The sequence below is a fragment of the Ailuropoda melanoleuca genome, chromosome 18 (genome assembly GCF_002007445.2).
Source record: "Ailuropoda melanoleuca isolate Jingjing chromosome 18, ASM200744v2, whole genome shotgun sequence".
Taxonomy (NCBI): Eukaryota; Metazoa; Chordata; class Mammalia; order Carnivora; family Ursidae; genus Ailuropoda; species Ailuropoda melanoleuca.
In genome coordinates this window covers 13,395,021-13,414,951 of record NC_048235.1, presented here as the reverse complement: position 1 = coordinate 13,414,951, position 19,931 = coordinate 13,395,021, and the positions used below count along the sequence as shown (strand labels likewise).

At 44.8% G+C, this 19,931-nt stretch overlaps 1 protein-coding gene across 2 annotated transcripts in view; it reads left to right on the top strand.

Moving 5' to 3' along the window:
- CENPU (centromere protein U) overlaps nt 1–19,931 on the top strand; it is a 38,862-nt gene that overhangs the window by 274 nt on the left and 18,657 nt on the right. Inside the window, exons 2-7 of one of the 2 annotated variants that reach the window (XM_034647757.1) lie at nt 2,471–2,664; nt 2,910–2,958; nt 4,675–4,792; nt 8,296–8,398; nt 15,553–15,613; nt 16,059–16,301. In XM_034647757.1, coding sequence (XP_034503648.1) covers nt 2,633–2,664; nt 2,910–2,958; nt 4,675–4,792; nt 8,296–8,398; nt 15,553–15,613; nt 16,059–16,301 — 606 coding nt within the window. In that variant the 5' untranslated portion in view covers nt 2,471–2,632. The remainder of the gene's footprint in view (nt 1–2,470; nt 2,665–2,909; nt 2,959–4,674; nt 4,793–8,295; nt 8,399–15,552; nt 15,614–16,058; nt 16,302–19,931) is intronic. The other variant, XM_011237593.3, reaches the window with a different exon arrangement.

The window sequence follows — 19,931 nt, the reverse complement described above, 5'->3', positions numbered from 1 at the left end:
CCTGTAAAATGGGAATAAAAATCCCGACTACATAGGTCGCCGTAAGAGGTAAAGGAGTTACAGCTGAACATTGTGTCTGGAGGGTGGAAAAGAATGTTAATGTTAGCTTTGAGTGGGTGGGCGTAGTCTAAAGCGGAATCAAAATATTTTGAAACAAAATATCCGACAGTAACTCATTGAGTGCCTACTACTTGCCAGACAGGACTTTCTAGAAACGTTAGCGCTATGGCGGGTAGTCAGGTGTTCTTATTTTCAAGATCCTGGTGTTTTTGTGACACGGAACTTAAAGCTGAACCAAATCGCCAGCTGGGGGACCAAGCTGCTGCTTGTTATGTTTAAAAGGGGCACTCCAGGATGGATCAAGCAGTTGGGTCTTTTGTTTGTTTTTTAATCAAAAAGGGCGTGAATTTAAATATAGGCTGCCAAATCGCTCTCCAAAATGTTAGTTTTAATGGATTCATTGACCATTTCTGGCTGGCTGTGTCTTGAGCGCATCCAAAGGCCTGGTGTGGTCCTGGCTAAAGGGGTCTCAGCTTGCTACAGGGGGTGCACAAGGTCATACAAACATCCAGGAGTTCCTCCTGGGCCCTGCGAAGACTGCCTGGAGAAGGTGGCATGTGTAGACAAGAGCTGGCTGTGGAAGGTGAGCCAAGCAGAGCGTAGGGGAAAGGCTGGAGCACGACAGAGCAGGCAGGTGGAATAAATTGAGACTAGACTCCTGTGGCTGGTGGGGAAGAACGGAGGAATTTCCCAATGGAGGGGAGGATCGGGAAAGAATATGGGCCTTAACCTCACCTGATGAGAGATAAGCTTATTCTGATAGGCCAGGTAGGTGGCCTCCCCCGACTTCCCTTCCCCATTTCTCTCCCTCTGTCCGTGTGTGTGTACGTACATATAACATTATTGCCTTTGAGATGCCTGCAATCTGTTCATCCTTCCCCCTGAAACGCACTCGTGCACATATACCAAAAATCTTACATATGGTATCACAGAGGTTTCTGTCTTTCAGAAACCTCACCTTGCTCCTACCCTAAGATAAGGACTTTTTTTTTTTTAAAGATTTTATTTATTTATGCGACAGAGATAGAGACAGCCAGCGAGAGAGGGAACACAAGCAGGGGGAGTGGGAGAGGAAGAAGCAGGCTCATAGCGGAGGAGCCTGATATGGGGCTCGATCCCATAACGCCAGGATCACGCCCTGAGCCGAAGGCAGACGCTTAACCGCCGTGCCACCCAGGCGCCCCCAATAAGGACTTTTTCTTAAGCACAGAGGAGGCAGGAGCCAGTGGAGAGGAGGGTAAGAAGTTAGGCAATCTGGGTTTTAGACGTATTTCTGTTACTTGGCTGTATGACCATTAATAAGTCACTTTTCTGAACCCTAGAATCATAAATGCCATAAAATGAATACCTGTTCTACCTTCTTCTTGGGAGCTGAGAATCCAATAAAGCAGAGGTTCTTAAGGCGTGGTTCCTTGTTTAGAAATGCAAAATCTCAGATCCCATCCTGGGCCTACTGAATCAGAAACTCTGGGGATGGGGCCAAGCCATCTATTTGAAGTCCTCCAGGTGATTCTGATGCCCGAAGTTTGAGAACCCTGCTCTGAGGAATTCAGCTTTTTTGTTTGTGATTCACAGGAATGATATTTTATATCCCTGTACGTGAATGTGCACTACACACCTAGAGAACAAGAAAGTTTATGAAGATATGATGTCCAATGCAATCTTAAATTTTGTAGTCTTTTGTATTTCCTTTTTGAAAATGCAGAAAAAATTTTTAGAGGACATGCTGGGGCAATGGATGCAGTTCAGATATAGACTGTAGATTATATAATCATCAGTGTTAATTTTCTTCACTTGGAAATTGTACCGTGACGATGCAATACAATGCTCTCTCTCTTCTGAGAGACACTGAATTATTTAGGGGTAAAGGTGCATGGCGTCTCTAGTTCATTTGTACACACAGAAAGAATATGAGACAAAATGTAAACAATTGGTAAACCTGGGTGAAGAATTACACTTGTAATTTTTCTATAAGTTTGAAATTATATCAGATAAAACATTACTCAAATGTGGATTCAGACACACTAATTGATCTGCTGTCTACAGACAGGTGTCTGCATGGCATGTTGTAAAGTCAGGGACTGTGTGTGGAATTTACCAGAGCATCCCCAGTCCCTAGTACAATGCCTGGTGTGCAGAGGGTACTCGGTACACACTCACTGGCGATGTTATTTCCCACAACTCGTTTCCAGTTTGTATTTTAGTCCCTGTTTTTACATCTTGTTTACTTTAAGCTTGAAGATCTGCAACTTTATTCTTTTATCCTAATGCCCAATGGAGGGACATGAAGTGGTGGAAAGAGGGAAGCTGGATTGGAACCGATGCACGTTTTAATGCAGGCTGCTTCTTGGCCGTGTGCTGCTTTGGGCAAATGAACATCTGCAACATGGGATTCACTTCTCCTTCATAGGACTGTTAGAGCCAAATGAGAAAAATGTACGCGCCAGAGCCAGGCACACAGTGCGACGGGTGTCAGGCACTTCGTAAATACCAGCAGACCTCCCTTTCGCTCAGTTCTGCAGAAACGGTCGGTCGCTGCTGTTGACTTGTCCTCAGGGCCAAGGATAACAGGATGAAGAGTATTCGTGTCCCTGAGGGAGAGAGGTGTGCGACTTTCTATACCTGTGCAATGATGTGACCTGTAAAAAAAAAAAAAATATGTGTGAGATACGGGTTCTGTTTTCTGAAAGGATTTGGCCATAACCTGACTTTCACTGTGTGCACACTATTCATGCAACTAACAAGGAATATAATTTGGGGAGAAAAAAATGCTTAGAAAGGGTTGCAAGTTATGCTGCTTCCAGTTGTTTTTAATATTTCCTTCTGTGTGTGTTTTTGCTGTTTAATAGTGTGAGATCTTCAAAGAATACTGTAGGAAGAACACATTCCACAAAAGATGTAAGTTATTTTCATATTTTAATGTGATTCTCTCATAATTGATGATATGAAATAACATGTTTTGTGGGAAGCTTCAAAACCCAGTAGATTTCACTGGGTAACTCACTGTTTTATTGTGATGAAAAAGCAGATTCCTTTTTCTCCCACCTTTGCCAGTATATTGGAAGAAATGACCACTGTTAACATTTTGAATCTTCTTTTCCTGGGCCTAGGGTTTTTTTTTTGTTGTTGTTTGTTTGTTTGTTTTTCCATTTGGATAATTGATATCCTATAAAAATTTGTACATTTCTCCATATTTTGCTTTTTTCACTTAAGCACTTCTCCATTTGTTTCCCACAATCGTTTATGATTTCATGCTATTGATTTAGTCCATATTATAGTTTCTCTTTAGGGTCTTAAAATAAATGTACGTTAAAGGCAGGCACATTTCTTCAGCACTCTACATAGCTCATTTTATATTATTTTCCAATGGCTCGTCATTCATCGGTGGAAACCCCGCATTAATGACATCTGAGAGTGGCTGCTTTCTGGGTGCAGGGAGTTGGGGGTTTTGTCTGCTCTCTGCCCTGCTCTCCTGTCTTGTGAGCTCTCTCTCCACCTGCTGCCCTAACCCCACCTTCAGAGGGTGGCTCTTGTCCTGCGGGAAGGCCTGGGACGCCTCCTCAAGGTCGCGCTCTGCTCTGGGCTCCCGCATCTGCCCTAGCTCGCTCGCTCTGTGGATGGATTTCTCTCGGCTCTCTGCCCTCGGTGCTAACATCCAGCGTACCTGGCATGGGTTTCTCCAAGTTCTTCTGCCCTGCTCCCAGCCTGCCTTAGCTGGCAGTCCAGAGTGTCCGAGGAGGATTTCTCAGCTTCCCGACCTCTTTCTTCCCTCGGAAGGCCCGTTGGCCTCAGGGAGGATGGAAGGTCTATAAGTGGAAAAGTGGAGTTTTTTTGGTCAATTTATTCCATCTTCTTTATATCTTCCAGAATTTCCTCATACTTTCTTATCTGTTAATGGCACCCTTCCACATTTTCTAGAGTTATGGTGGAAGTTTTTCTCATTTTCTGTATGTTTTTGTCTATTCATGACGATTTGGGGTAGCAAACTTCATGGGGCTTGTTTGTATATTGAACCATAAACCCTTGTCTCTCTCTCCTTTGATTGGGAGTTTTCACTCCTGTGTATCCTTGTGAACTTTCAGGTATATGGGCATATTTCTGAAGAGAGGGCCCAGAGCTCTCCCGAGATCAGGAGTTGGCAAACTGTGGCCCATGGGCCACATCTTGCCTGCCCCCTCTTTTTGGACATCCCTGAGCTAAGAATGATTTTTACATTTTTAAACGGTTGAAATAAAATCAAAAGAAGAATATCTCATGACAGGGGAAAATGATTCGAAATTCAAATTTCCGTGTTCATAAATAAAGTTTGATCGCAACACAGCCATGTTGATTCTTTCTGCATTGTCGCTGTCTGCTTTCAGGCTATAGCGGCTGAGTTGAGTAGCTGTGACAGATGCAGAGTGTAATATACTTACTGTCTGGTCCCTTACAGAAAAGTTTGCCAGCCCCTGCCGTAGTTTGTCAGCGGGGTCTGTGTCTCTGCCAGCAACAAGTGTTAAGGACCAGTTCATTAAGCAGCGCTAATAGCAGAATTATCCTTGCTAAATGCATCAGCTTTGTAATGCTCCTGTCTGCTAGAGCCGATTCACGGATTTTGACTTGGTCTACTTTCAGAAAGCCGGCCCAAAGCGGAAGCCCACGGATGTATTTGATTTTCCCGATAATTCTGTGATCTCCAGCATCAGCAGGCTGGGTGACAATGAGAAAGACGAAGAACCTTACGAAATCTTTGGTTAGTATTTTAAATCTTTATCCTAAAAACTTTAAAGTCGTTTATCCTAAAAACTTTAGGCTAGTTACGGATAAAAATATGGAAATATCTTCAAATATAAAAACCCTATGTCTGCATATGACTGTAGTGTTTGGGGCAGTACTTGATAATTCGAGTTAATTTTCCTCACTTCTAGGTACGTTGGAACTAAGAACTCTGTTAAACATTTATCAGGCTTGGACTCTTCTAGTAGCATTTGTCAACAAGCCAGTCCTGTCAGCACACCCGTTGTAGTACCCTGTAACAAGGAGGATATGAACTGTATTTCTCCATATCACCACTAGAGTCATTCAGTAAGGGGCTTTAATTTAGGGAGGAGAAGAGGGGCAGTTTTCCCTGTTCTTCAATACACTGAGGCAGAGAGCCGGGGGAGAGCTTCCCCTGTGTTCCTTGGGGTGTGAGGAAAACAGGGCCGGTACCCAGTTGACCAGGAGTACGTGAGTTGTCCAGCTGGGACTGCTGCTGGCTGTGTCCACTGGCCACTCCACAGGCCAGCGCTGAACACAAAGTGCCAGGTGCCCCCACAGTGAGACCAGATGTGACCAGACATTGTTGCTGGGATACGTTCTGAGGGCATTTTGAAAACCTGTACCCTCTGACATATTTGTAATTTGGTATCTAATATCTTCTAGTCTAATCTTTTGTTAATAAAAGAATGTTATACATTTTATAAGATGAAAAGTAAGCATTACCAGAATACATCTTTTGTTATGGCTTGATTAAAGTGTTTTAATTACTTATTTAAAGGAAATTTAAATGTAAAGATCTAAATGCAAAAGAAACCATATAATTTTTTAATTTTTAATTTTTATTATTTTTTAGAGCGGGGGCGGTGGGGGAGGGGCAGAGGGAGAGGGAGAGAGAGAATTTTAAGCAGGCTCCATGCCTAGTAGGGAGCTCGATCTCATGACCCTGAGATCATGACCTGAGCCGAAATCACAAGTTGGACACTTAACCGACTAAGTCCCCTGGGGTGCCCCCACATAATTTTTGAAATTGAGATGTTATTCACTTACCAAAAAACTCCCCGTTTTCAAGTGTACAATTCAGTGGTACTTTCATGTAGTCACAGAACCGTACAACCATCACCACTGAGTATTCCAGAACCTTTTAATCACCCCAGCAAGAAACTGTACCCATTAGCAATCACTCCCCACCCCTCCTTCCCCCAGCCCCTGGCAAGCCTCCACCTCCTTCCTGACTAAGGGTGGGCCTGCTCATGTAAAGGAAGTCATATGCTGTTCATTTGTGACCGACTTCTTTCGTTCAGCGTCGTACTTTCAAGGTCCATTTGTATCGTAGCAAGTGTCAATACTTCGTTCCTAAAAACATTTTAGCTCACTAATCCATTGTTTGACTATACCTCACTTTGGTCTCCATTCATCAGTCAATGTACACCTGGGTTGTTTCTCCCGTGGGCCTGGTAGGAGTTATCCTGCTGTGAACACTTGTGTACAGGTTTTCGTACAGACCCGTGTTTTCATTTCTCTTGGGTCCATACCTGAGGGGGAAACTGCTAAGTCGTATGGTCATTCCTGTTCACTGTTCTGAGGAACTGTTCTGCCAAGCAGCTGCCCCCACCCAGCAGTGCACGAGGCCCCACTTTCCCCACATGTTCACTCTTGTTATCACCTGATTTTCTGATTCTGGCCATGAGCGTCAAGTGGTATCTCATTGTGTTTGTGTGGTAACCTAGACAGACCGTAAAATTGACCGTTTTTGCCGTTTTTAAGAGTACGGTTCTGTGGCATCAGCACATTCACGCTATTGTGCAGCTGTCCTCACCGTCCACCTCCAGAACCTTCCCATTTCCCCCTCACTGAAAGTCTGTGCCCGCTAGACAACAGCTTCTCATTCTCCACGCCTCCCGGCCCAACTTGTTGTTTCTAGAAATTTGACCACTCTAGATACTTCATATGAGACGCTTCCTACAATATTTTTCCTTTCATGCCTTTTTTTCCCCATTTAACAGTATGTCTTCAAAGTCCATCCGTGTTGTAGCGTGTGTCTGAATTTCCTTTTGAAAACCTGAGTCCTGTTCCATTCTATGCGTACATCCATCATCTGTCCACGGACACGGGGGTTGCTTCTATGTTTTGATGGCTGAATAATGCTACTGCGAACACGGACGTGCAAACGTCTGTCTGAGTCCCTGCTTCCACCTCGTCGGAGCGCAGACGCAGAAGTAGGGTTGCTAGATCCCATGTTCGCTGTTTTGCGGCCTCGCTCGGCCATTTTCCGCAGCGGCTGCAGCATTCCTGTTACATGTCCACTAGCGATCCACGAGGGCGCCAGTTCCTCCACACCGTCGCTCGGTGTTGCGATCGCCATCCCAGTGGGTGTGAAGTGGCACCTCACTGTGGTTTTGAACTGTGTTTCCCCAGTGGCTAAGGATGTTGGACATCTTTTATGTTCTTATTGGCCATTTGTGTATCTTTTTTAAGAGCTGTCTATTCAGATCATTTTTCCGTTTTTAAACTGGATTGTTTATCTTATTAAAATTGGGTTATCTCTGTCTTTATGTGAGAGTCCAGTTTGGATGACTGGTTACACTTCAGGATTGGTTTATTTCTCTTTCATTCTTTGTTATTTGCAGTTGTAAATAAATCCCTTTGCCTGGATGAGGGCAACCCAGAGCATATTACTAACTTTAAAATCGTGCATTGACAATGTTCATCACTTAAGCAGCTGTTTATTTGAACAACCGTCTTAAATCTACACCGTCATGCTAAAATTTGAGCATGAAGCAATGGTCCCTTGGCTCTTACCAGGCACCCTGCAGCAATCCCTGGCCACCTCCCTCCCCCAAGCTCCCCCTGCCTACCAGTGGCTTGGCCTGGCATGCTGAGGTCCCATTTGACCTGAGCAGGTAGGAGTGTCCTCCTTCACTCTGAGTCCTCTTCTGTGCCTTTCCCAGCAGTGGTCTCTCACGTGGAGCCTTGGTGCTCCAACGGGTGAGAAGAGAGAATGCCAGCTTCCTATTTAGATTTCTTTTAGCTCATTAAAAAATTCCCACATGGGGCGCCTGGGTGGCTCAGATGGTTAAATGTCTGCCTCCAGCTCAGGTCATGGTTCTGGGGTCCTGGGATCGAGTCCCACCCACATCAGGCTCCCAGCTCAGCAGGGAGTCTGCTTCTCCCACTACCTCTCCCCCTGCTTGTGCTCTCTCTGTCTCTCTCTCTCAAAGGAATAAATATAATCTTTAAAAATAAATGATAGAAAATTCCCACATAGTATGTAAATACAGTAATACAAGTTATAACTGATAAGTCTCCACATATTTACTAGTGAAATGGTTTAAATTTCTTAGTGTTGCGGTGTGAGCTCAAAACCATTTGGGAAGGGAGTAGCCTGTGTGGTGGGGAGCCGTTCAGACTGAGATGGCCCTTGTGAAGGAGCAAACGTGAACACTGCTCAAGCTGCCAGACTTTTTCAGTCGTACTTTCACACGAACCCTTTTGTAGACCCTCCTTTACACAGCACCGCCATATATGCTGATGAAGAGCTCTCCAAACACTGCGCGTCTCCCGTGCCCTCCACGCCTCGAGGAGAAGAAGCGGAGCAAAGGTACCGTTACATTTCAAGCAGTTGTGCACTGATGGTCAATGGTATTTCCGAGAAGCTCTCCAAGATAGAAGCTTATAAAACTAAAGCTTTTTAAAGATCTTTGGAGCCAACTTAGGTTTTTCCTCAAGAGAACTGGTACTTCAGGGGCACCTGGGTGGCTCAGTCGTTAAGCATCTGGCCTTCAGCTCAGGTCATGATCTCAGGATCCTGGGATTGAGCCCTGCATTGGGTCCCCTGTTCTGCTGGGAGCCTGCTTCTTCCTCTCCCACTCCCCCTGCTTGTGTTCCCTCTCTCACTGGCTGTCTCTGTCAAATAAATAAATAAAATCTTAAAAAAAAAGAGAGAGAACCGGTACTTGAAAACTTGTTCTCGAAAATTAACATTACTTATAATAACTAATTATAGGTACACATTTTCAGTCGTCGAAAACAGTCCTGGGGATGTAATTACAGCAGGGTGACTACAGCTAATACTGTGTTGTATATTTGAAAGTTGCTAAGAGAGTAGATCTCAGCAGTTCTCGTCACAAAAACAAATTTTGTAGCTCTGCATGGTGACGGATGTTAACTAGGTTTATTGTGGAGATCATTTTGCAGTGTGGACAAGCAGCACATCGTTACGTCGTACACCTGAAACTAATGTATGTCAATTACACCTCAATTATAAAAAGTCCAGTTTAATCTAAAAAGCCCCAAAGTAATTATAATTGACAACGGACTATCCTAGAAAACATGCTTGTGAAGGGGGTTTAAACTTTGAGGTAAAGCAAGGAGGGTGGGAGAAGCTTTTTTTTTTTTTTTAAGTTTTTATTTTAATTCCAATCACCAGGTTCTCATCACAGGTGCACTACTTAATCCCATCACCTATTTCACCCCATTCGGTTACCCTCCTCCCCTCTGGTAGCCATCAGTTTGTTCTCTGTAGTTAAGAGTCTGTTTCTTGGTTTGTCTCCTGCTCTTTTTTTCCCCTTTGCTCCTTATTTTGTCTCTTAAATTTCACATATGAGTGAAATCATAGGGTATTTGTCTTTCTCTGACTGACTTCACTTAACATAATACTCTCTAGCTCCGTCCATGTCATTGCAAATGGCAAGATTTCTTTTTTTTGATGGCTGAGTAACATCCTATTGTATATATACACCACTTCTTTATCCGTTCATCAGTCGATGGACATTTGGGCTGTTTCCGCAATTTGGCTGTTGTAGATAATGCTGTTATAAACATCGGGGTGCATGTATCCCTTTGGTTTTGTGTTTTTGTATTCTTTGGGTAAATACCCAGTGGTGCAGTTTGCTGGACGAGGGGTAATTCTGTATTTAATTTTTTGAGGAACTGCCATACTGTTTTCCAGAGCGGCTGCATCTGTTTGCATTCCTATCACCGGTGCATGAGGGTTCCCCTTTCTCCATATCCTCACCAACACCTGTTGTTTGTTGTATCATTGATTTTAGCCAATCTGAGAGGTGTAAGGTGATACCACCTTGTAGTTTTGATTTGCATTTCCCTGGTGGGAAGTGGTGATGAGCATCTTTTCATGCGTCTCTTGGCCATCTGGATGTCTTCTTTGGAAAAATGCCTATTCAAGTCTTCTGCCCATTTTTGAATTGGATTATTTGCTTTGTGGGTGTTGAGTTTTGTAAGTTTTTTTTTTTTTTAAAGAAATGAAAAATTTTTAAAGATTTTATTTATTGAGAGCGAGAGAGTGAGAGTGCATGTGATTGGGGAGGGGGGCAGAGGGAGAGGGCGGAGCAGGCTTCCCGTTGAGCAGGGAGCCCAATGTGGGGCTCTATCCCAGGACCCTGGGATGGAGCCCAATGTGGGGCTCTATCCCAGGACCCTGGGATGGAGCCCAATATGGGGCTCTATCCCAGGACCCTGGGATTATGAACTCAGCCAAAGGCAGATGCTTAACCGACTGAGCCACCCAGGTGCCCCTCTCAAGTTCCTTCTTTATTTTGGATACTAACCCTTTATTGAATATGTCATTTGTAAATATCTTCTATTCTATAGGTTGCCTTTTAGTTTTGTTGATTCTTTCCTTTGCTGTGCAGAAGCTTTTTATTTTGATGTGGTCTCAATAGTTTATTTTTGCTTTTGTGTTTCCCTTGCCTCAGGAGATGTACCCAGTAAGAAGTTGCTACGGCCAATGTCAAAGAGGTTACTGCCTGTGTTCTCTAGGATTTTTATGGTTTCAGGTCTCACAGTTAGGTCTTTCATCCATTTTGAGTTTATTATTTTGTATGGTGTAAAAAAGTTGTCCAGTTTCATTCTTTTGCATGTAGCTGTTCAGTTTTCCCAGCACCATTTGTTGAAGAGACTGTCCTTTTCCCATTGGATGTTCTTTCCTGCTTTGTTGAAGATTAATTGATAATATAATTAAGGGTTTACTTCTGGGTTTTCTCTTATGCTCTATTGATCTATGTGTCTGTTTTGTGCCAATACCATACTGTTCGGATGACTACAGCTTTGTAATATAGCTTGAAGCCCAGAATTCTGATGTTCCCAGCTTTGCTTTTCTTTTTGAAGAGTGCTTTGACTATTCGAAGTCTTCTCTGGTTCCATACAAATTTCAGGATTGTTTGTTCTAGTTCTGTGAAAAATGCTCTTGGTATTTTGATAGGTTGCTTTGGGTGCTATAGACATTTTAACAATACCTGTTCTTCCAATCCATGATCATGGGATGTCATTCCATTTCTTTGTGTCATCTTCGATTTCTTTCATCAGTGTTTTATAGTTTTCAGAGTACAGGTCTTTCACCTCTGGTTAGGTTTATTCCTGGGTATATTACTATTTTTGGTGCAGCTGTAAATGGGATTGATTCCTTATTTTCTCCTTCTGCTACATTATTGTTGTGTGAAAATGCAACAGATTTCTGCACCTTGACTTTGTATCCTGTGACTTTACTGAATTTATCAGTTCTAGCAGTTTTTTTGCAGAGTCTTTAGGATTTTCTATATGTAGCATCATGTCATCTGCAAACAGTGAAAGTTCTGCTTCCTCCTTACCAATTTGGATTTCCTTTGTTTCTTTTTGTTGTGACTGTTGTAGCTGGGACTTCCAGTACTATGTTGAATAAATGTGGTGAGAATAGACACTACTGTCTTGTTCCTGACCTTAGGGGAAAAGCTCTCAGTTTTTTCCCCACTAAGGATGATGTGAGCTGTGGGTTTTTCATATACGGCCTTCATTGTGTTGAGGTATGTTCCCTCTAAACCCAATTTGTTGAGGGCTTATTTTTATCATGAATGGATGTTATACTTCGTCAAATGCTTTTTCTGTATCTCTTGAAATGATCATAGGGTTCTTATCCTTTCTGTTAATGATGTGATGTATGACATTGATTGTTTTGCAAATATTGACTTACCCTGACAACCCACTTGATCGTGGTGAATGATTTTGTGTGTGTGTGTGTGTGTGTGTGTGTGTGTTGTTGGATTTGGTTTGCTAGTATTTTACTGAGGATTTTCATCAGCGATATTGGCCTGTGGTTCTCTTTTTTTTGTGGTGTCTTTATCTGGCTTTGGTATTAGGGTAGTGCTGGCCTCATAGAATGAATTTGGAAGTTTTCCTTTTCTGTTTTTTGGAATAGTGTAAAAAGAACATGATTCTATGCATTTGACTATTTTAGTTACCTCATGTGCCTAGAACACCACCTGGTGCATGGTAGGCGTTCAGTGAATACTTGACCTCATTCATGCAGTGTAAGTACCATGTAACAGTGAGGGTAAGTGGCCCACAGCCTCCCGTGCTGGCTCAGATCCTCGTTATGCTACTTACTAAAGTATTTGACCTTGGGCAAGACATTTAACTGCCAAAGTCCTTCATCTGGAAAGTGAAATGATGAATTTATCTTAAGCTCTTAAAACTGGTTGGCACGTGGTAAACTTTCGAATGGTAGCTTCCTAGTATTTGCATTTCTCAACATTCATTGAGCACCAGCTACATAACAGGCCCTGTGTTAGGCTCTTGATACACGTAATAACTCAGAATGGACATAATCCTTGTTCTCCTGGAGCTTGTGGGGCAGTAGATATTAATGAAGAACACTTGAGGAACTTCGTGGGGAAGGGTGTGACGCTGTGGGGTGGGTGGGGTGGAGGTGGGGGACGAACATTCCATGCAGGTGAATGGCAGGCAGAGGGGCACTGTGGTGGAAGGGAGAGAGTCCGTGGGACTGAAAAGAGCTGGGATGACTCCGTAAATAGGCTGAAGAGGGGGGCGCACTGCAAGATGGTAATTACTTTGTCATGGTTGGTAGGGTTTGCTGGCTGCCTGCGCCAGGGTGTTCCGCTTCCTCCTTCGTGATTGGTTGTTCGGTTGTAGCTGGGACGTGGCAGTCGAGTGAAGAATGTACGTCCCAGCTTCTCTTGCAGCTGAGGTGTCTGTACAGCAGAAACAGAAGCATCTGCAGCTTCTGTAAGTGTCTTCATAGGGACGGTTGTGCTCTTCTTTGCTCCTTCCTTCTTCCTTATGGTGGGAATGGGATGTGACTGCTGGAGCTTGAGTAGCCATAGTGGACTGTGAGGCAGTGTACTGAGAAGGTGGATGGAATCTGGGTCTCTGATCATGGTGGGATTGTCCACATCTCCCCAGATTATCTCTGGAGTTTTATTGAGAGGGAAATAAAGTGTCTTATTTAAACCGTTTTGGGGGTGTATTTTCTACCATTTGTAGCCACACCTAACCCCATCTTCTATACTTGGTCAGGAGTTTTGTCATTAAGCTCAGCAGTTAAAGAATTTTAAGCGAGGGCGGCGTGGCCAGGTCTGCATTTAAAAGCTATCCCTCTGGCTGCCGTGTGGAAAATGGATGTGAGAGGGGTGGGAGTGGGCTGGAGAGGCCAGTTTGGAGGCTGGTTTAGTAGTCTAGGTCCGGGAGGACAAGGGTTATTGGGACAGAAAGGGAAAAAGTGAATGAGTTCACGAAATAGGAAGTTAATCAGTGAGTTTAGTGATGGGTTGGCTCTAGGAGGTTGGGGGAGAGTTGCTGTCCGACTACTGCTGGCTTTCTGCTTTGCATACAAGGGTCAGTGAAAGTGCCGTTGACTGAGCTGGGGGTTACTAGAGGGCTGAGGAGCCCTGGTCCTTGTGAGGGATCGTGAGTGTGCTGTAGAGATGTCAGGGTACAGAGTTGTGTACTTGGGTCTGGAGCTCAGAGGAGAGGCCGAAGCTGGAGTTCTAGCTGAAGCTGTTTGCTTCTCGGTGGTATGGCGCTGTGGACCATGCGAGAACTCACGGGGGAGGCTGCGGCCTGAGAGCAGCCAAGGACCTGGGGCCAGCTGTCTTGAAAACCCACCTGCTGTTCGGTGGAGGGGAAGGAGCTTGCAAAGGAGAGAAGAAAAGTAGCTAGAGGCAGAAGAAGGAAACCAGAATAGTGTGTGGTTACAGGAGTAGCAGAGGGAGTGTGTGTGTTCGTGTGTGTGTGTTCGTGTGTGTGTGTTCGTGTGTGTGTGTGTTCGTGTGTGTGTGTTCGTGTGTGTGTGTTCGTGTGTGTGTGTGTGTGCTGGGAGTGGGCAGGGGTGACAAACGCAGCGGAGAAGCAAGTAAGGGAGGGACTGAGCACGTGCATTGTATTTAACCACATGAATACTCTTGGTCATCTTGGGTTTGAGGGTGTGATAGGTCCAAACAAAAGGCATCATTTGGGTAAGTTAGGGTCTGCATATGGACACGAAGGGGAGTCAGGGCAGTAGGGACGCACTGGAGAGAGCAGCATTTCCCAGGACTCACGGAGGCAGCAGCATCTAGGCCCCAGATCCTCACCAGCGATGTTCGGGTCTTTGTTCCTTGATCTCCTTCCCCTCTTGCCTCTTCATGTGCACAGGTGATGCTGCTCTCAGCTCTCTCCTCTCCAACTGCCCCCAGTGTTATTCTCATGGTTTTAGTTACCCAGATGCCACTGCTCCCCGAGTCTGTCTTGCCCAGCCTTTCTCCGGGGCCCTCCATGTCCTGCAGATTGGCCCTATGTCCCTAGATGCCCACAGGCACCTCGGATTCAGCAAAGGCAAAACCAAGCTCAGTCCTTCTCTCTCTCACCCAGTGTCAGCAAGCTCCTTTGAGATTCTCTAGATTAATGGTCCCGCTGTCACCTGGGAGTCACTCTGTTCTCTGACCAGTCCTTTGCCTGGCCTGTGACAATCTGGAGTCTCCAGATCCTCTCCATACCCCTGCCGTGGCCTAGGCACTTGCTCCCTCGCCAGTGTTCCTGCAGCAGAGCCCTGCCTGCCGTCCCTTGTCTCCACAATTGCTCTCTCCCCTCTGGCCCGCCCACCCCACAGCTTCCAGTGCCATCTTTCTGAACTGCCAGTCCTCTCTCCCTGGTATGCCTGCCACCTTCGGGGGGCTCCCGTGCTCTGTATGCATGGCGTGGAAGGCCTCGGTGCCAGTCCTGGTGAGTACCCTGAGGCAGAATTAGAACGGAAGAGGTTTATTAGTAGACATTTTATGGAAGGTAAAGGTAGAAGAGCCTGGACAGGGCAGAGACGGCCTCAGACGGCGGTGCAGCCATCGCGGTCCTGGCCAACCCTTGGGGAGCTCTGTGGGAGAGCGTGCTTGCTTGCAGAGCACTTTAGTGGTGGGCACAAATGGCCAGGCCTTGCACTGTCTTTGGCCTTCCTACTAGACGGTGAAGTTAAAGGAACGCTCCTCATTTTTAAAGTAATTGTATTCACTGCAGTTTGCATTTTGAAGTTGGCATTAATGAATGTTGAATTGAGTGAAAAAACGAACTCTCATCTCTCATCAGAAATTTAGATGGGTTTTTTTTTCCTTTTCAAAGGGAAAAAGAAGGTCTTCTCTTTTATATCCCCTAATGATGGGCCTGGTGTCTGTGGATTAGCTTTTAGTTCATCAAATGATGGCCCATATCTGTACCTGGGGGTGCTAACGCGGGGAAAGTGCAGTTCTGGGGCATGACCACAAGGCGGTGCAGTAATGCGGCGCTTACTTGCCGGCCCAGAATAAACTGATGCGGCCTGGGCGTGGGAAGATGTGGGAGATGACCCGTAAATCTGGGAAGGTGGTGGGAAGGGGGCAGGCCCGTCCAGGGCAAGTGGGAAATCTCCTCATTGCAGTGAGCTTGTTTTAATATTGGATCATACAAGACATGTAAAAAAAAAAAAAGTGCAAGATATTGACAGTTTGTTCTTTGGTGCAGGTCAGACACTTATGAAATTGAAGCAGGTGAAAACGTGTCTATAGAGATGAATGCAAAAAAGGTATGTAGGAGTGTTCTCTCTTCTGTCTTGCAACAGATTTCCTTTTCTATTTCGATTGGATGCAAATAGAGAAAATGTGCTGTAACCACATTTTACATAGAGAAAGAATGTTACATTTCAGAAGATATTTTTATTGTAAAAAGGGAAATATATTTTCATATCTTAGGTGCTTTGATTTATAGAGGACTCAAATCTCTGTCCCTAGTCGGTTTTCAGAGCATTCATGTCATCTGTTAGCTCGCGATCTACAAAGGCAGAGGGAACTGTGGGGAGCATTTATTTGGAGCTCTTGAGTCTGGGTTTCCCCATGTACCCGCTAATCTCGTTGCCATTTTCCTGTTATGCTCAAGCTGGAAGGTGGGAAACGAGAAGGGCGCTCCACTCTTACAGTAAGGGCGCTAAAGCATGTGTGTGCTAAACCAGCAATGCTGCTTTCTTGCCGTAGCCAGGAAGAAAAGTCAGGCCCATTAGCGATGACTCTGAAAGCACCGAAGAAGGTGATATAAGGAGAAAAGTTCAACTGGCAGAGAAAATAAGGACACGACCACACAAACCTGTTCCAGAGACACCATGTACATCTTTGGAACTTCCAGAGAAACCAGCCAAGTCAGTCACTCCTAAAAAAATTGGACCCCGTGGCGCCAAATCGGTTGTTGCAAAAGAGATGGTGACAGAGCCACGTCAGTCGGTAAGAGAGTGTCTGCCATCCCCCTGGAGGGAAAAAAAGAGTTGACAGGAAAATGGTTGGGAGGAGAGTAAAGCACTTCCTCTCTTTCCTTTGTTTCTTTAAAAAGATAAGTTATATATTTTTGTTACAAAAATGTCTGAGAACATTCAGAAGGTATGGAAAGGAAGATAAAATCACCTACAATTCCATCTCCCGAAAAGAGCCACGCTGCTCCTGGTCTAGGCTCCTCAGCGCCTTCCGTCGCCTTCCTCACCCCCAGCGGGGCCGGCCCGGCGCTCGCGTCGCGGGCACCGTCTTAACGAGCGCAGCCGTTTCAGTCCCGAGCGCGCCGCAGCGCAGCTAATCTCTTACCAACGGGTGGTTGCAATTCCAGAGAAGTTTAAGTGCCTTCATGAATTTCTTTCTAGCTAAATGTTGGTATACACCCTCGATCATTTCCTTAGGAAAACAGTGGCTAAGATTTCTGGGTCATGAGCACTCTGTTTTAAATTCTTGACATTTATTATCTTTTGGTCAAGCTCTTAATATGTCATTTTACTCATTTGGTTTAATGCTTTGAATAATTCATTCTTACGTTCAAAAAAAATCTTAAGTTTAATGTGTTCCCGCTCCGCCATGTTCTGCTTTCCATCTTCCTCATCCAGGGAATATATGCCCAGGTGATGTTCTCAGTAGGTTCTTATGTGTTCTTCCAGAGTGTCCTTCCCTTCTGCCTCCATAAACAAATGTGGATCTATTTTCTTCCTTTAGTTTCCCCTTCCTACACACATAGAAGCATATTATACGTGTCGTTTTGCCTCTTACTGGTCTGTGTTGGTGAACATCCCACGTGAACTTGAATTTGCAGTTGTTTGATGTATTCTGGGAATGTGCTCTCAGGTCAAGGTGACTGACATACATTCAGATATTATTTCTCCTTACAGTCCTTTAATGGTGGGCGAATAGTCTACTTGATTACAAAGCGGGGTGTTAGGGTGGTTTTTTTTTTTTTTTTAAGACTTTATTTATTTATTAGCGAAAGAGAATGAGCAGCAGGAGGGATGGAGGGAGAAGGAGAAGCAGGCTCCCCTCTGAGCAGGACCCTGGGATCGTGACCTGAGCTGCCCAGTGGTTTTTAATATCCCAATTTTATAGATTCTCCTTAGTTCTTCAGAGTTTTGCATTATGAATTTTGTAGGTTTGTTCTTTGTTTTCTTAATTTTAGACTTAAAAGTTACAAAAATAGCTCAGGAAGTTCTCGCATGTTTTTTACCCAGCTTCATCTAATTCTTACTTGTTACATTACCAAAGATTAAGACCAGGACATTAGGGGCACCGGGGTGGCCCAGTCGGTTAAGCGTCTTCTGTTTGCTGTTTCTTCCAGTTTGGGGGGCCCTGGCATTCCTTATCCTGTGGGCACATCACTTCTGTATCCACCTTGCATCTTCACACCATCTTTTCCTTTGTGTGTGTCTCATCTCCCTCCGCCTCTCTCGTAAAGGTTACTTGTGATGACGCTCGTGGGCTTGGACAGATCTTTAGGGGGCACCGTTCACTACATACGGGCTTCCCTAAATGACCTTCCTTCCTCCCTTCTTTCCTCCCTCCCTCCGTCTTTCCTTCCCTCTCTCTTTTCTCTCTCTCTCTTTCTTTATAGGGGCAGGTACAGAGGGAGAGAGAGAGAATCCCAGCACACTCCATGCCCAGCATGGAGCCTGACACGGGGCTCCATCTCACAACCCCGAGATCATGACCTGAGCCCAAATCAAGAGTTGAACACTTAACTGACAGAGCCACTCAGGCGCGCCCCCCTTCTCTGCAGATTGTAAATGGCAGATTGGTCAGTGAAACTGAAAACAAAGCAATAAAAGTTTATCCAATTTGCAAATCAGAAAGAAAAAGTTGGGGGAAAAAAAAAAGATCAGAAGGTCACAGGAACCTGTGTGATAATACTGAAGGATCTAAAATATATAGTAAGAGTTCTGAGGGGTGCCTGGGTGGCTCAGTTGGTTAAGTGTCTGCCTTTGGCTGAGGTCATGATCCCAGGACTCTGGGATTGAGCCCTGCATTGGGCTTCCTGCTCAGTGGGGAGCCTGCTTCTCCCTCTCCCTCTGCCTGCCACTCCCCCACTTGTGCTCTCTCTCTCTCTGTCAAATAAATAAATAAAATCTTAAAAAAAAAAAAAGTTCTGAAAGAAGAGTCAGAATGGGGTAGAAAAATTAAATTTAAGAAAAAAAAAATGACTGAAATTTTCCACCTTACAGATCCAAGAAGCTCAGTAAACCCTAAAGCAAGATAAAACCATACTTAAGCATATCACAGTTAAAATGCCAAAAAACAAAGATAAGCAGAGAATCTTGACAACAGCTAGAGAAAAGGGACAGAGTAAATATACATGGGAACAGTGGCAAGTCTCACAGCCCTCTCACAGAGACAGTAGAGACCAGAAGACAGCAGACAGACGTAATTAAAGAGCTGAGGAAAGAAATGTCAACCCAGAATTCTATATCCAGTGAATACATCCTTTAAAAGCAGGGGTGAATGAACACACTTTCAGATGAAGAAAATTTGAGGGAATTTATTGCCAGCTGACCTGCGTTAACAGGGTGCTACAGAACGTTCTTTAGGCTGAAGAGAAAAGGTATCAGAAGGAAACTCAGATCTGTAGGAAGGAGAAAAGAGAAATCAGTTGGGAGGGGGGCACCTGGCTGGCTCAGTCAGCAGAGCATGAGACTCTTGACCTCAGGGTTGTGAGTTCGAGCCCATGTTGGGTGTGGAGCCTACTTAAAGAGAATAAATAAATTAAAAAAAATGAGTGGGTAACAAAAACTACATTTTTTTTTCTTTTGATGATTTCCTTAAACAGCTGTTTCAAGCAAAAATGACAACACTGTCAGGATGGGTTTACAACGTATGTGCTGGTAAAACCTGTGAGCAGAGCAGCACAGAGGATGATGGACAAAGAGTAATGTGGTTGTGTAATGAGATTTATGCAGCGGGAAGTAGTTAGCTCCCGGAAGTAGGATGTATGAGGTGGGAACGTACTGATTCTGAGTAGACTTCGCTAACTGAAGGACGCATATTCTCCACGCAGGGGCAACCACTCTTAAAAAATTCAGCAGCATAGCTAACAAGCCAGCTGACCAAAGAAAATGGAATACCGAAATATATTCAGTTAATCCAAAATTAGCAACAGAAGGAAAAAAAAAAATGAAGGGCAAGTGGAAAACAATAAGGAGGATGGTAGACTTGAACCTGATTGTACTTAAAATTACGCGAAAAGTAAACGGGCTTTTGGAGCGGCGATAGCGGGACGGAGTAGATGAGCGGAGAGCAGAGCAACACGGCTGGCTTAAACCTCACCACGTCGACAGTTACATCAGAAGTACGTGGACTGAACATTCCAGCTCCGGTGCGCAGAGTGTGGGTAGCCATATGCGGCGCCACCGCGCATACGCTTTGAAGACCAAACAAGAGCGCGACGGCTGCGTAAGGCAGCCTGTGTACCCGCAGCAGCAACAGTCTGCATCCAGCCGCAGACACGTGTCTGTGTGGAGCTGCGGGACCCAGCACCCGATGCCCAGGGACTCGAGTCCCGGGAGGGAGTGCTGCCTTGCCACGCCTTTATTTTGGCCCGTTGAAACTGATGTC